General features: G+C 40.6%; 1 protein-coding gene and 1 non-coding gene across 8 annotated transcripts in view; one reads left to right on the top strand and one right to left on the bottom strand.

Moving 5' to 3' along the window:
* The window catches only part of LDAH (lipid droplet associated hydrolase), a 94,210-nt gene that overhangs the window by 33,195 nt on the left and 48,208 nt on the right, over positions 1-12,807 (bottom strand). Inside the window, exon 5 of one of the 7 annotated variants that reach the window (XM_020898275.2) lies at positions 2,336-2,448. The exons of the other annotated variants lie outside the window; for them this stretch is intronic. Coding sequence (XP_020753934.2) covers positions 2,437-2,448 — 12 coding nt within the window. The 3' untranslated portion in view covers positions 2,336-2,436. Of the gene's footprint in view, positions 1-2,335; positions 2,449-12,807 lie in introns of those variants that run through there. 7 annotated transcript variants of the gene reach the window in all.
* TRNAC-GCA (transfer RNA cysteine (anticodon GCA)) lies at positions 6,501-6,572 on the top strand. The gene has a single exon. It is a non-coding gene; the product is annotated as a tRNA-Cys (tRNA).

Raw genomic sequence — 12,807 nt, 5'->3', positions numbered from 1 at the left:
ACACTTATCTAAAGAGAACTTTAAAATCCAAAGGGACATTTGTTTTTCCATGGCAAAGGAGATATGAATTCTCCCACTAAGTTAACTGATCAATTCAATTCAGTCAATCCCAATTAAATACTAAATAAGATGATCTTTATTTTGAAATTTGACAAATTATATTAATGTTCATCTGGAAAATGAAATACATTAAACCTAGGAATTCTGAAAAAGAAGAGAAACAGGGGAGATCAGCTTTACTGACAGTACACATTATGAAGCCATGATAGTTAAAACTGTATGATCAGAAAAGGATCACACAGCTCAAAGGAACAGAAATGAGTCTAGAAACAGACCTGAACATATACAGGAATTAAATTTATGATAAAAGTATCAGTGGAGGAGGGGGGAAAAAAGTTGATACATAAATTCAGGCAAATAGATGGGGAAACAATGAAAACAGTGACAGACTTTATTGTGTGGGGCTCCAAAATCACTGCAGATGGTGACTGCAGCCATAAAGTTAAAAGATGCTTGTTCTTGGAAGAAAAACTATGACCAACCTAGACAGCATATTAAAAAGCAGAGACATTACTTTGCCAACAAAGGTCCGTCTAGTCATAGGTATGGTTTTTCCAGTAATCATGTATGGATATGAGAACTGGACTATAAAGAAAGCTGAGCACCGAAGAATTGATGCTTTTGAACTGTGGTGTTGGAGAAGTCTCTTGAGAGTCCCTTGGACAGCAAGGAGATCCAAGCAGTCCATCCTAAAGGAAATCAGTCCTGGGTGTTCATTGGAAGGACTGATGCTGAAGCTGAAACTCCAATACTTTGGCCACCTGATGCAAAGAACTGATGCTGGGAAAGACTGAAGGCGAGAGGAGAAGGGGACGACAGAGGATGAAATGGTTGGATGGCTGACTCAATGAGACATGAGTTTGAGTAAATTCTGGGAGTTGGTGATGGACAGGGAAGCCTGGTGTGCTGCAGTCCATGGGGTCGTAAACAGTCGGACATGACTGAGTGACTGAACTGAACTGAAATGCAGCTGGGAAAACTGGAGAACAGAATTATTTAGAATAGCAAAAGACTGGAGATGAATGTCCATAATTATGATTGGTTACATAAACTATGATATATCTATCTAATGGAATACTATGGTATAATGAACGTTAAGTAGATCTGCATGTGCTAATAATGAGGGTGTTCTAATTCTGTTTATTCTTTGAAATGTTGGAATTGCGAGTAAAAGGGAATTAGCAAGCTTCAAAGGAGACATTCTAAGCCTTGGGGCTCATATGTTCTCTGGACTTTTTATCCTGAAATCACAAAGGTAATTTTGTTTGAAAATTAGACATCACTGAATAATGCAATCCCCACTAACTACAATTTAACAATTCAACTCTAATCTAATTTTTCCCTCCAAGTAACTTTTAACCATGTTAGTAAATAACCAAACCAACTACTATCAGGGATTTGGTTAAAAAAATAATTCTAGGGAATAACGTGAGGTCAGTACATTTAATCCTAACCCTCTAAACCTTCTGCATTTATAATGGCACCAGAGATAAGAGAAAATATTCAGAACTAGTCCTTTCAGGTGCTACAAATTCTTCAGGAAAGTAAAACTAAATTGTGTTCTATTGTACTCTGCTCATAAAAGCAGGAAAATACGCTAAAACACATGACAAACATTTAAAATGGGAAAGTTAGAAAGAATTTTTTTTTTTCCCCTGGCCAATCCACAGTAAGCCAGAACAATTAACTAATGAAAATAATCTGTTTTCCAAGAAGTCTGGTAAATGTGCTCTGTAAGGTAACTCATTGTTTATTTTAGTTTCAAGTTTATTCACTTCAAAATAATCAGCTTCCTTGTGTTTAGTAAAATGTCCTCAAAGATTTAGAGAATATAAATGGTTAATACAGTTACTGTCATACTAAAACATGTACCATACAGATTCCATACTAGTTATGTAACCCACAGCACCTAAGGAACTTCGGACTGATCAAATCAGCTGGCACAAACGGGAAGCAATTCATTACTTTGTATAAACGATCCATTACTGTGACCCGTGTTAAACAAAACTACATGCAAAGAAAAGCTCTAAAAATACAGGAATAACTACAGGCTTACATTTTGTTGATCTGTATCAATAACAAGCTGAGATTTAAAGTGCACTATGAAATCATGGGAATGTACCGAAACAATAAGGAAGTTCTAATGTGCATTCTGAATGCATCATTACCTCTTAAAAATATAAGAAGACCAAAGATTGTTTATCACAACTAATGTTTAGTTGACTAGGCTGGTTTTCCTCTCTTGCCTTTGGAGAGCAACAGTTATTACCTGTCGGGTGAAACTTAGACTTTTCCTACACATCATGATGATAATTTCAATGAAATTTATAGTCCAAATGTGATAGGGTAAGGCATAGTAATAAAAATTTCTTTTATTCATGGAGAAACCTATTGGCAAAAAAAAAAAAAAGAAAAAGAAAATCACTGAGGTCAAGGAAATATACCTGATTTTATAACACAGCTGGGCAGAGAAAGTTTCCAAATTTGTGTACATAACAAAACATTTTCTTATGTTACTGTCTCATTAAAGAAAGAATTTCTAGGCTGGCCAATTCATTCTACTCTAAGGAAACATTTTCATATATTTCACATTCACACTTGAAATCTAACAGAGTCAATATTTGGTAATGAAGCACAACCACGTTTTCTTGACTAGTATAGGAAAGTAAATATACACACTGGGACTTTTTATACAGGGTATGTTTGGGGGACTGGAGACAGTATTTTGATGTTTATTTTTCCTGAATTTACTATTATTATTAATGATTTTCCAGAAAGGAAGTTAGGGAACAATTTGAAGTATAGCCATAAGGTAAGCAGCATGAAGTTCAGGTGTGGTTTGTATACAATTTGTTTCATAAAAAAGGCATTTTATTTTTAAACAGAGTAAATTCTAAAAAAAAAAAAAATTCAATACACTTATACTGTTCAGATAGCTTATGACAGATGTACTCATTTTTCTGGAGTGCAGCAATGATGTCTATCTTTTATGACTAAATGAAGCCAAGATGAACGGTACTTCAATATCTTAAGGAGAAGAATGGCATCACTGCTACTTTCCCTATTTGCTTATCAGCTGAGCCCACCTGCTGTGATGATGGCAGGGTACTTCCTACCGTACAAGTTGAAAACAAGAACACATAGCACACAGCTTTTCCTTTCATATGACTGCCAACATCGTTAAGACATGTTAGAGAACATACAATAAAAACCAGGCAGCATTCAAAGATAAAGTTGCTAGTAGTCAAAACATAGACCTAGGAATAATCCTAGTTTATCTCTTCTCCGCAAAGGCCATGTTTTCCTCTCCTTAGGATAAGGCTATTCAGCTTACTGAATCATATGTTTGCAGTTTATAGCTTCTCAGGTGGCTCAGTGGTAAAGAATCCACTTGCCAATACAGGAGATGCAGGTTTGATCCCTGGGTCAGGAAGATCCTCTGGAGGAGGAAATGGCAACCCATTCCAGTATTCTTGCCTGAAAAAAAATGGGGTCGCAAAGAGTTGGACAGGACTGAGCGATTGAGCATGAGCATGATGCAGTTGATAAGCTGAAAATTCCATTCTATTTTACTGATCAAGAGCTTGCTTTTTGAGATCTTATATTCTGTCTTAATTTCATACATCAGTAAGACATGAATACGCCCCACAGCAGGAAAGTGCTTAGAATAACAGCAGTAATGGTAGTTTACTATCTTCTAGGAACTATGCTAATGTATTTTATATACATAATCTCATTTAATATGTAACCTTATCAAGTAAGTTTCTTTTTCCATAGATGAGAAAACTGAGATTTAGTTACAAAGTGATAAAGATGAATCCAAGCAGGGTAACTTCAGAGCACATTGTTGTTATTGTTTAGTTGCTAAGTCGTGTCTGACTCTTTGCGACCCCATGGACTGTAAACTGCCAGGCTCCTCTGTCCACGGAATTTTCCAGGCAAGAATACTGGAGCAGGTTATCATTTCCTCCTCCAGGAGATCTTCCTGATCCAGGGATTGAAACTTCGTCCCCTGCTTTGGTCCACTGAGCCACCTGGGAAGCCTATGGCAGCCATTAATTACACCATATACTTGCAGACAAAAGAATTTCTTAATAATTATTATTGTTTGGTGATATAACTCTTTGTAGTTGAAACAACTGCTACCATTACTGTTAGAGATAGGCCAACATTTACAAGTGTTCCAAACCATTCAACTTCAGAAATAACCCTAAATCCTAAGAAGGAAGACCCTTCAAAGTTGATACTGAAAACAAATTACGCCACTGCAATATTTTGCATAAGACAGATGACATTCATGAGACTGAGCACTTTTACTATTTTTCATTCATGTGAATTATATTCAGATCTTCTACTACAAATCTTTCTACACTTTAATTACCTGAATATAAAAAAAACAAAAAAAGTCATTTCATGCTTTTAATCTACATTTCAGGGCTGCAAATTACAAGGAACACTTGCATATCTGCATTGATATTTACATATGATTACACTTACACATTTGAAACATAGCTTCAAAATCTTCCTACAACCCATGCTTTTTAAGCTTCTGTCATTTTATACACTTCAGATTTATTTTATTTTGAATGTAAAACGCTCTTCTCCTCTGCTTCAAATCTCTTGGAATCTCTTCCTTTTGAGTCTTTCAGATTCAGAATCACTAAGACCTAAAACAGAAAACTAATGATGCTCAAGCTGCTCTGGAATCCAGCAATCTATCCCAGAGCCCCTGTTATTTTGAACTGAACAGTGTTTTCCAGGTAGCCCCAGAATTCAGTGATTGGCGACAACTGCAAAGCTACCCTCACATCTACAGCTCTGATATTCTCACAACACCACTGTGGCCTCTGGCAACATCAGTTTTCTCTTGGTTAATAACAGCAAAGCTACATAGGATCTGAAAGAATGGCTTTGCTGACCAAAAATCTTACTTAGCAATTCCTTAAGCTTAGAGTTGGAATACCCTATTCAGGTCAGGAAGCAAAATTCTGAATTACTTGACGATGGAGTTGGGGCTTTTCTAAGTTAGAAACTCCAGTCTTTAAAAGCTTGAACCATTAGAGAGGGAGGCAGGAGTTATTCGTTGGGTTTATTGATTGTTTTCTGGCTTGTTCATTTGTTCATTCATTAAAGACATATTGGCACCTACAATACACCAGATGCTGTGATGAGAGCTGGAGACAAAACAGTGAACAAAACAAAGAGTCTCTGCTTTTAGAGAACTTGAAGTCTAATGGGAGAGATATTATGGCAAACACACAATAGGCACCAGGCTATCGGAAATAAAAGTACAAGAGAAACATAAAATGGGCACAAGAAACCTCTTCTTCATCATGGCCTAGAAACCTTTGAAAAGGGCCATGGAAAGAGAAATTATTTGACAAACATTCACTGAATACCCGCATAAGCAAAGTGCTGATGACAATAACTCGGGGTCAGCCAGGGAAATCAGTAAAAAAGATTCTTCCCTGGTTAACTTTGATGAAAGATGCTGTGAAACATGTACACTTCAGTTCCACACACTAAAATACCACTGTATACTTGTACGAAGACAAGGCAACAGTCTCCATCACAGGGTTTCAGACTAGGGAAGGCCCCATGGCAGGGCACGTGCTGGGGGCAGCACACAGCACCAGACAAGGGACTTCTGCCACCGAAGTTGTCCCAGGAAACCCTCCGAGCTTCTCAGAAGTCAAAAGACAGTCACGCATTATGGCAAAGCATATCCCATTTTATCTGGCGGTAGGCAGGTCCAACAACTGGTGAAGCTAAAACCCCATGAGATAGAGATTAAAACTTGGGAAAACAAGCTGTTAACTCGCAGCAAAAGGTTAGGTCCAAATAACTGAAGGAAGTCCATAAACCCCAGTACCAGCTTTGATCATGAAATAGGTAAGAATCTGTCCTCCTTTCAATTCAGGAAAAAATAATAATGTATCAGAGATGTACCTATTTTATCCTTTCCCTCACAAGTCTCTGAAGGGGGTGCTCCGGCTCCCATTGTCACCCAGACACACCAGCTCCCTGAGCAGACCAGCCCCCCTTGTGTAGCCACACTATCTCCTAGGCTTAGCTGCGCCCCACTCTGGCTCCTGAGTCTCATCTTGGCCTCACTGCTCTTCTGAGGCCTCTGCTCCTGCAGAGCGCAGAGAGAGGCCAAGTGCCTCTGGAAAGGCCTTACCATCCCTACCAGGACAGGCCTGCATTCCTAAGCCTTTACACATTCCTGCCAGCTCTTATTATGCTGCACCTGACATCCAAATATCACTAATTTATCAATTAAAAATGCCCCATGGTGTCTGGAAATACTGCATGATGAAAATGGGAATCACATACTCTGTCACCAACTTTAAATTTTAGTCACCAGCTTTAAAAAAAAAAAAATTGCTCACTTCAAAGGGCCATAATATATTTAACAAACTCTCAACTAGTTCAGGGCTTCCCTGGTGGCTCAGAGGTTAAAGCGTCTGCCTGCAATGCAGGAGACCCGGGTTCAATCCCTGGGTTGGGAAGATCCCCTGGAGAAGGAAATGGCAACCCACTCCAGTATTCTTGCCTGGAGAATCCCATGGATGGAGGAGCCTGGTAGGCTACAGTCCATGGGGTTGCAAAGAGTTGGACACGACTGAGCGACTTCACTTTCACTTTCAACTAGTTCAGAGATATATACATTATATATACGTATACACATGCACACACAACACACATACACTGACTCTCCCCATTCCCTCATATACGTGTGTGTGTGTGTGTGTGTGTGTGTGTGTGTGTGTGTTTGTGTAGGGGGGCAGGAGAGGGAGAGCAAATAACAAAGAAAATGAGGTAAAATAATAACAGTAAGTCAGGATAAAGTGTATATAGTGTTCTATGTACTGTTCTTATTCTTGTAACTCTTTGGTAAGTTTAAAATTATTTCCATACAAGGTTATAAAAAACGTAGTACAGTCCACCACTGCCCTCTATCCCCCAGCCGTGGCACTTCTAATTCTTTTATCTTGCTCCACTGTTTTTACCAAGGTCGTCTCTCTCACCTTTGAACATAATAATTTCTATGTTCATTATCATCTCCCCTGGCAGACTATGACCTCTAAGACGGCAGGGCTTCTTTCCTGGTTCGCAGGTGCCTTCGAGTCCCCACCAGGTACTCCATGACAGTGCAAGGACACAGCACATTGAACAAACGAAAAGCTGAGGGGCAGTGCCCCCAGGCCCACTGCCTCATCTGTACGCAAGTTAAAGGAGAGAGCTTTCCAGGCGTAGGGAAAAGCAGGGTAAAGGGCTGTTCATGGAAAGGAGTCTGAGGGAATGCCCAACATGCATGCTGACACTTTCACCAGCCTCTCACACGGTCTCACTTCAATGATGATACTTTCGGGCAGGAGATTTGAAGATTTTAGGGGAGAAACTGAAGGGCTCTAGAGAAAGAATGCACTGATAGTGACACTGGGAAATAACACACACACACAAAAGTCAGGACACCTATCCCATCACGCTGCTGTGAAGCTGCCTAGTTGACAAGGCCCACACCCACACAAACCTCCTAGGATTTCCAGTGCTTCATTCCTAAATGTGAACAGATAACAAAAGAATGTCAGACATTTGAGGAAGCTTCTATTATAATCAACATAAGCAAAAAGTGATAAAGAAAATTTAGAATGAATATAGACAATGCATGATACAGCAAAACCCCCAAAATTTGCTTTCCTCAGAGAGAGAGAAACACCCACAAAGTCAAAAAAGACTCCACAAAAAGGGAACAAGGAACAAGAAATTATCTGTATGAAGGCTGAAATCAAAAGTTTAATTAGATGGATTCCAAGATAAGGTTGGGAAATTATCCATTTCTCATCATAGAGAACTTTAAAAGAGTGAAAGATGAACAATGGAAAATGAAATCCATCAACAGAATCTTTTCTTAAGGTTTAACATGTGAACAATCAGAAAACAAGTAGGAAAAAATATGAGAAAAGTTTTCAGGATGTAAGAATGCCAGCTTCCGGATTAAAAAGGATAAACAGCCCAAGGAATATCATCACAAAACATAATAATGTGGATAAAGTGAAGATTCCAAAACTGTCCAGAGAAAAAATAGGTCACACGGAAAACAAAGAACTCAAAATGGCATACTTCTCAAGGGAAAGCCTGAAGAATGGGAAGCTAGGCAGAAGCAGTAATGGTGGTGATGGGGTAGGCAAACTAGCCTACGGCAGAGCCATCTGCCTGCCAAGAACAGTTAGAAAACCTGGAAAAAGGTTTTTAGGTTTTTTTTTTTAAGTGTCGTTGAAAGTATCAAAGGCAGAAGAGACCTGGAGAGCCAAAATTCTAGAGACAAAGGAAATTCTGAGAAGTATGCTGAAACAGTTCTTAGTCATTTACCAATTTGCAGGCAATGGCTATACGGCCAAGAAATTGAAGAGTTTCTGGAAATCTTCTGTGGCTCAAGGGTGAAAATCTAGGCGTTTGGTGCCCATTAAAGAGAAGGCATGTTGAGCTCTCAGTTCAGTTCAGTTCAGTCACTCAGTCGTGTCCAACTCTTAGAGACCCCATGAATCACAGCATGCCAGGCCTCCCTGTCCATCACCAACTCCCGGAGTTTACTCAAACTCATGCCCATCGAGTCGGTAATGCCATCCAACAATCTCATCCTCTGTCGTCCCCTTCTCCTCCTGCCCCCAATTCCTCCCAGCATCAGGGTCTTTTCCAATGAGTTAACTCTTTGCGTGAGGTGGCCAAAGTATTGGAGTTTCAGCTTTACCATCAGTTCTTCCAATGAACAGCCAGGACTGATCTCCTTTAGGATGGACTGCTTGGATCTCCTTGCAGTCCAAGGGACTCTCAAGAGTCTTCTCCAACACCACAGTTCAAAAGCATCAATTCTTCAGTGCTCAGCTTTCTTTATAGTCCAACTCTCACATCCATACATGACCACTGGAAAAACCATAGCCTTGACTAGACGGACCTTTGTTGCCAAAGTAATGTCTCTGCTTTTTAATATGCTATCTAGGTTGGTCATAACTTTACTTCCAAGGAGTAAGTGTCTTTTAATTTCATGGCTGCAATCACCATCTGCAGTAATTTTGGAGTCCAAAAAAATAAAGTCTGACACTGTTTCCACTGTTTCCCCATCTATTTCCCATGAAGTGATGGGACCAGATGCCATGATGTTAGTTTTCTGAATGTTGAGCTTTAAGCCCACTTTTTCACTCTCCTCTTTCCCTTCTATCAAGAGGCTTTTTAGTTCTTCACCTTCTGCCATAAGGGTGGTGTCATCTGCATATCTGAAGTTATTGATATTTCTCCTGGCAATCTTGATTCCAGCTTGTGCTTCTTCCAGTCCAGCGTTTTCATGACGTACTCTACATATAAGTTAAATAAGCAGGGTGACAATATACAGCCTTGAGGTACTCCTTTTCCTATTTGGAACCAGTCTATTGTTCTATGTCCAGTTCTAACTGTTGCTTCCTGACCTGCAAATAGGTTTCTCAAGAGGCAGGTCAGGTGGTCTGGCATTTCCATCTCTTTCAGAATTTTCCACAGTTTATTGTGATCCACACAGTCAAAGGCTTTGGCATAGTCAATAAAGCAGAAATAGATGTGCTGGCTGTGACGAACCGTGCAGAAGCAAGGCTGTGAGGAGCTACCCCTCGCCCAAGGTCAGGGGCGGCGGCCGAGAGGAGCTACCCCATGCCCTAGGTCAGGGGCGGCGGCCGAGAGGAGCAACCCCACGACCAAGGAGCAGCGGCTACGTGGGCGCAGGAGGACCAAGAGGAGCTATTCCATCTTCAAGGTCAGGAGGGGCGGCCATGAGGAGATACCCTCGTCCAAGGTAAGGAGCAGCGGCTGTACTTTGCTGGAGCAGCCGTAAAGAGATACCCCACGTCCAAGGTAAGAAACCCAAGTAAGATGGTAGATGTTGCAAGAGGGTATCAAAGAGCAGACACGCTGAAACCATAATCACAGAAAACTAGTTAATCTGATCACACAGACCACAACCTTGTCTAACTCAGTGAAACTAAAGCATGCCATGTGGGGCCACCCAAGATGGACTGGTCATGGTGGAGAGGTCTGACGGAATGTGGTCCACTGGAGAAGGGAATGGCAAACCACTTCAGTATTCTTACCTTGAGAACCCCATGAACAGTATGAAAAGGGCTCTCAGTAGGAACTACTAATTGGCTACCCCTTACAAGCAGTGGTGTACCAGGCCTCGCAAAGATAGCCCTGATTCAGCCCCATTCCTCAATGTATTAAAGTGGCTGATCCTCATTATAATTGCTGTGCTAAGTCACTTTGGTCTCTTTGTGACTCTATGGGCCACAGTCCGCCAGGCTCCTCTATCTATGGGATTCTCCAGGCAAGAACACTGGAGTGGGGTGCCATGCCCTCCTCCAGGGGATCTTCCTGAGTCAGGGATCAAACCCACGATTGAATCCACGTCTCTTAAGTCTCCTGCATTGGCAGGCGGTTTCTTTACTGCTAGCACCACCTGGGAAGCCTGACTGTAACTGCTACTGCTGATGCTGCTAAGTCACTTCAGTCGTGTCTGACTCTGTGCGACCCCACAGACAGCAGCCCATCAGGCTCCGATGTCCCTGGGATTCTCCAGGCAAGAACACTGAAGTGGGTTGCCATTTCCTTCTCCAATGCATGAAAATGAAAAGTGAAAGTGAAGTCGCTCAGTTGTGTCCGACTCTTCGAGACCCCATGGACTGCAGTCTACCAGGCTCCTCCGTCCATGGGATTTTCCAGGTAAGAGTACTGGAGTGGTTGCCTATTGCCTTCTCCTAACTATAACTGCTAGTCAAAAGCAAAAGTAAATCCTCTCTGGAGGAAGACAGAAGCCTCATATTGTCTTAATAATTTTTCATATATCAATATAATGTCAGGTATTCAACTGAAGAAAAACTTAACAAGCAGAGATGGTTTATTTTCAGTGTCAACTTGTCTGGGTCATGGGGTTAGCAGATATTTGGTCAAACATTATTCTGGGTGTGTCTAGGGTGTTTTGGATGAGATAACATTTGTGTCAGTAAGACCTAGTAAAGCAGACTGTCCTCCTCAATGTTAGTGAGCCTCACCCCATCAGTTGAAGGTCTGAGGAAAGCAGAGAGGTTGAGTAAGAGAGAATTCCTTTGGCTTGCTGGCTGTCTTTGAGCTGAGACATTGGCTTTTTCCTATCTTTGGACTCCAACCGAAATACTGGCTCTTCCTCGGTCTTGAGTTGGTCTGTGTTTGGACTCAAAACTTGCACCATCAGCTCTCCTGGGTCTCCAGTTTACTGATTCCAGTTTTTAGGACTTGTCAGCCTCCATAACTGTGTTAGCCAATTCCTTATAGTTAGTCACTTTCTATTGGTTCTGTATCTCTGGAGAACCCTAATATACAAACATACTGAGACAACATAACTGAAAACAAAGAAGGAGAAAGCAGAAAAGAAACTTATAAGACACTTCAACAATGGAATTATCAGATACAGTTTTCATTTATTTTTATTTCAAATATGTCACCTGAATTCTTACTTTTTAAGAATAAAATTGTACTTTAAAACACTGTTGACAGTTGAAAGGAGAAAGTCAGACATGAACTTCAAAATAACTGTGATTAACATGATCACAAAATTAAGTGACAAGATGTAGAATTTTAGGAAACAGTTAACTATGAAAACAATAAAATGGAAATTCTATAAGCAAAAAATAGAATGAATGAAACTGAGAATTCAACAGATGGATTTAAAAGAAGTATATTCATAGCTGAAGAGAGGGTTACTGAACTAGGAAATAGGAAAGAACAGCTAGATTGAAGCAGCGAGAGAAAAAAAGTTATTATGTGAAAGTTATACCTCAATTTAAAAAATAAGCTCAAAAATCTAATGGGGAGAATCATGTAAATATGCAATACCTATAATGTAAGTTGGAATACACAAGAATTTTGAGAAAAAGGGTTATAAAGGAAGGACAGTAAAAATGACTGGGAAGAATCATGAAAGAGTTCACAAAGAAGTTTGCATTGAGATGACTTGAAATGGTGGATAGAAGCCATCTGTTAGGTGTGGTAGGAAAAACAGGAAGTGGACATATGAGTTATTAATACGAGATAATAATAGTTAGGAGGGAGTACTAAGTATGTACAGGGCAGGCGTAGGGACTATGACCAAAGGGGACAAGTTGAGGCCACCTCCCTCAGAGGACCTTGAGAACTCCCCTGGTACCTGATGATCAGAATCGGCCCCAAGATTTTATGAAACCGCTCCTGAAAGCCATGCCACTCAGCACTCATATGACATGACTGAAGGCCCCTGAAGCAGGCACAGGAAGCTCCTCAGCACTTTTCTGAGGGCAGCAAGTTATGAAAGAGGGAAAGGCTGACTCTCTAACACTCGGCTTGACTTACACAGAAGCGCCCACAACTATGCGGGTGAGGAGATACAATGATTGGTTGCAGTGGAGTTTCTGGACTGTCTACAGACTTCATTTGTGTGTTGTTTCCTCTGGTCTCTGTGTGACTGACAATGGAAAATTATCTACTGTCTGGTTTCCGAGGAACAGGTTGTCAGAAACGATGCTGGCCTTCAGTCTTTATCCATTTGTCAGTATATCTCCCCGATACCTGATAAAATCTAGCTTCTTTCCAACCAAACACAATTGGTCTGAACTGGCTCAGATCGTCAGATCTCAAAACAACCACATTTCGTTCTTGTGAAGCATCTTTCATTTAGTGCCTGCTAGGCTTTTTCCACTTCAGGGAATT

Source organism: Odocoileus virginianus, chromosome 2 (assembly GCF_023699985.2).
Source record: "Odocoileus virginianus isolate 20LAN1187 ecotype Illinois chromosome 2, Ovbor_1.2, whole genome shotgun sequence".
Lineage (NCBI taxonomy): Eukaryota > Metazoa > Chordata > Mammalia > Artiodactyla > Cervidae > Odocoileus > Odocoileus virginianus.
This window is presented reverse-complemented; position numbering and strand designations above follow the sequence as displayed.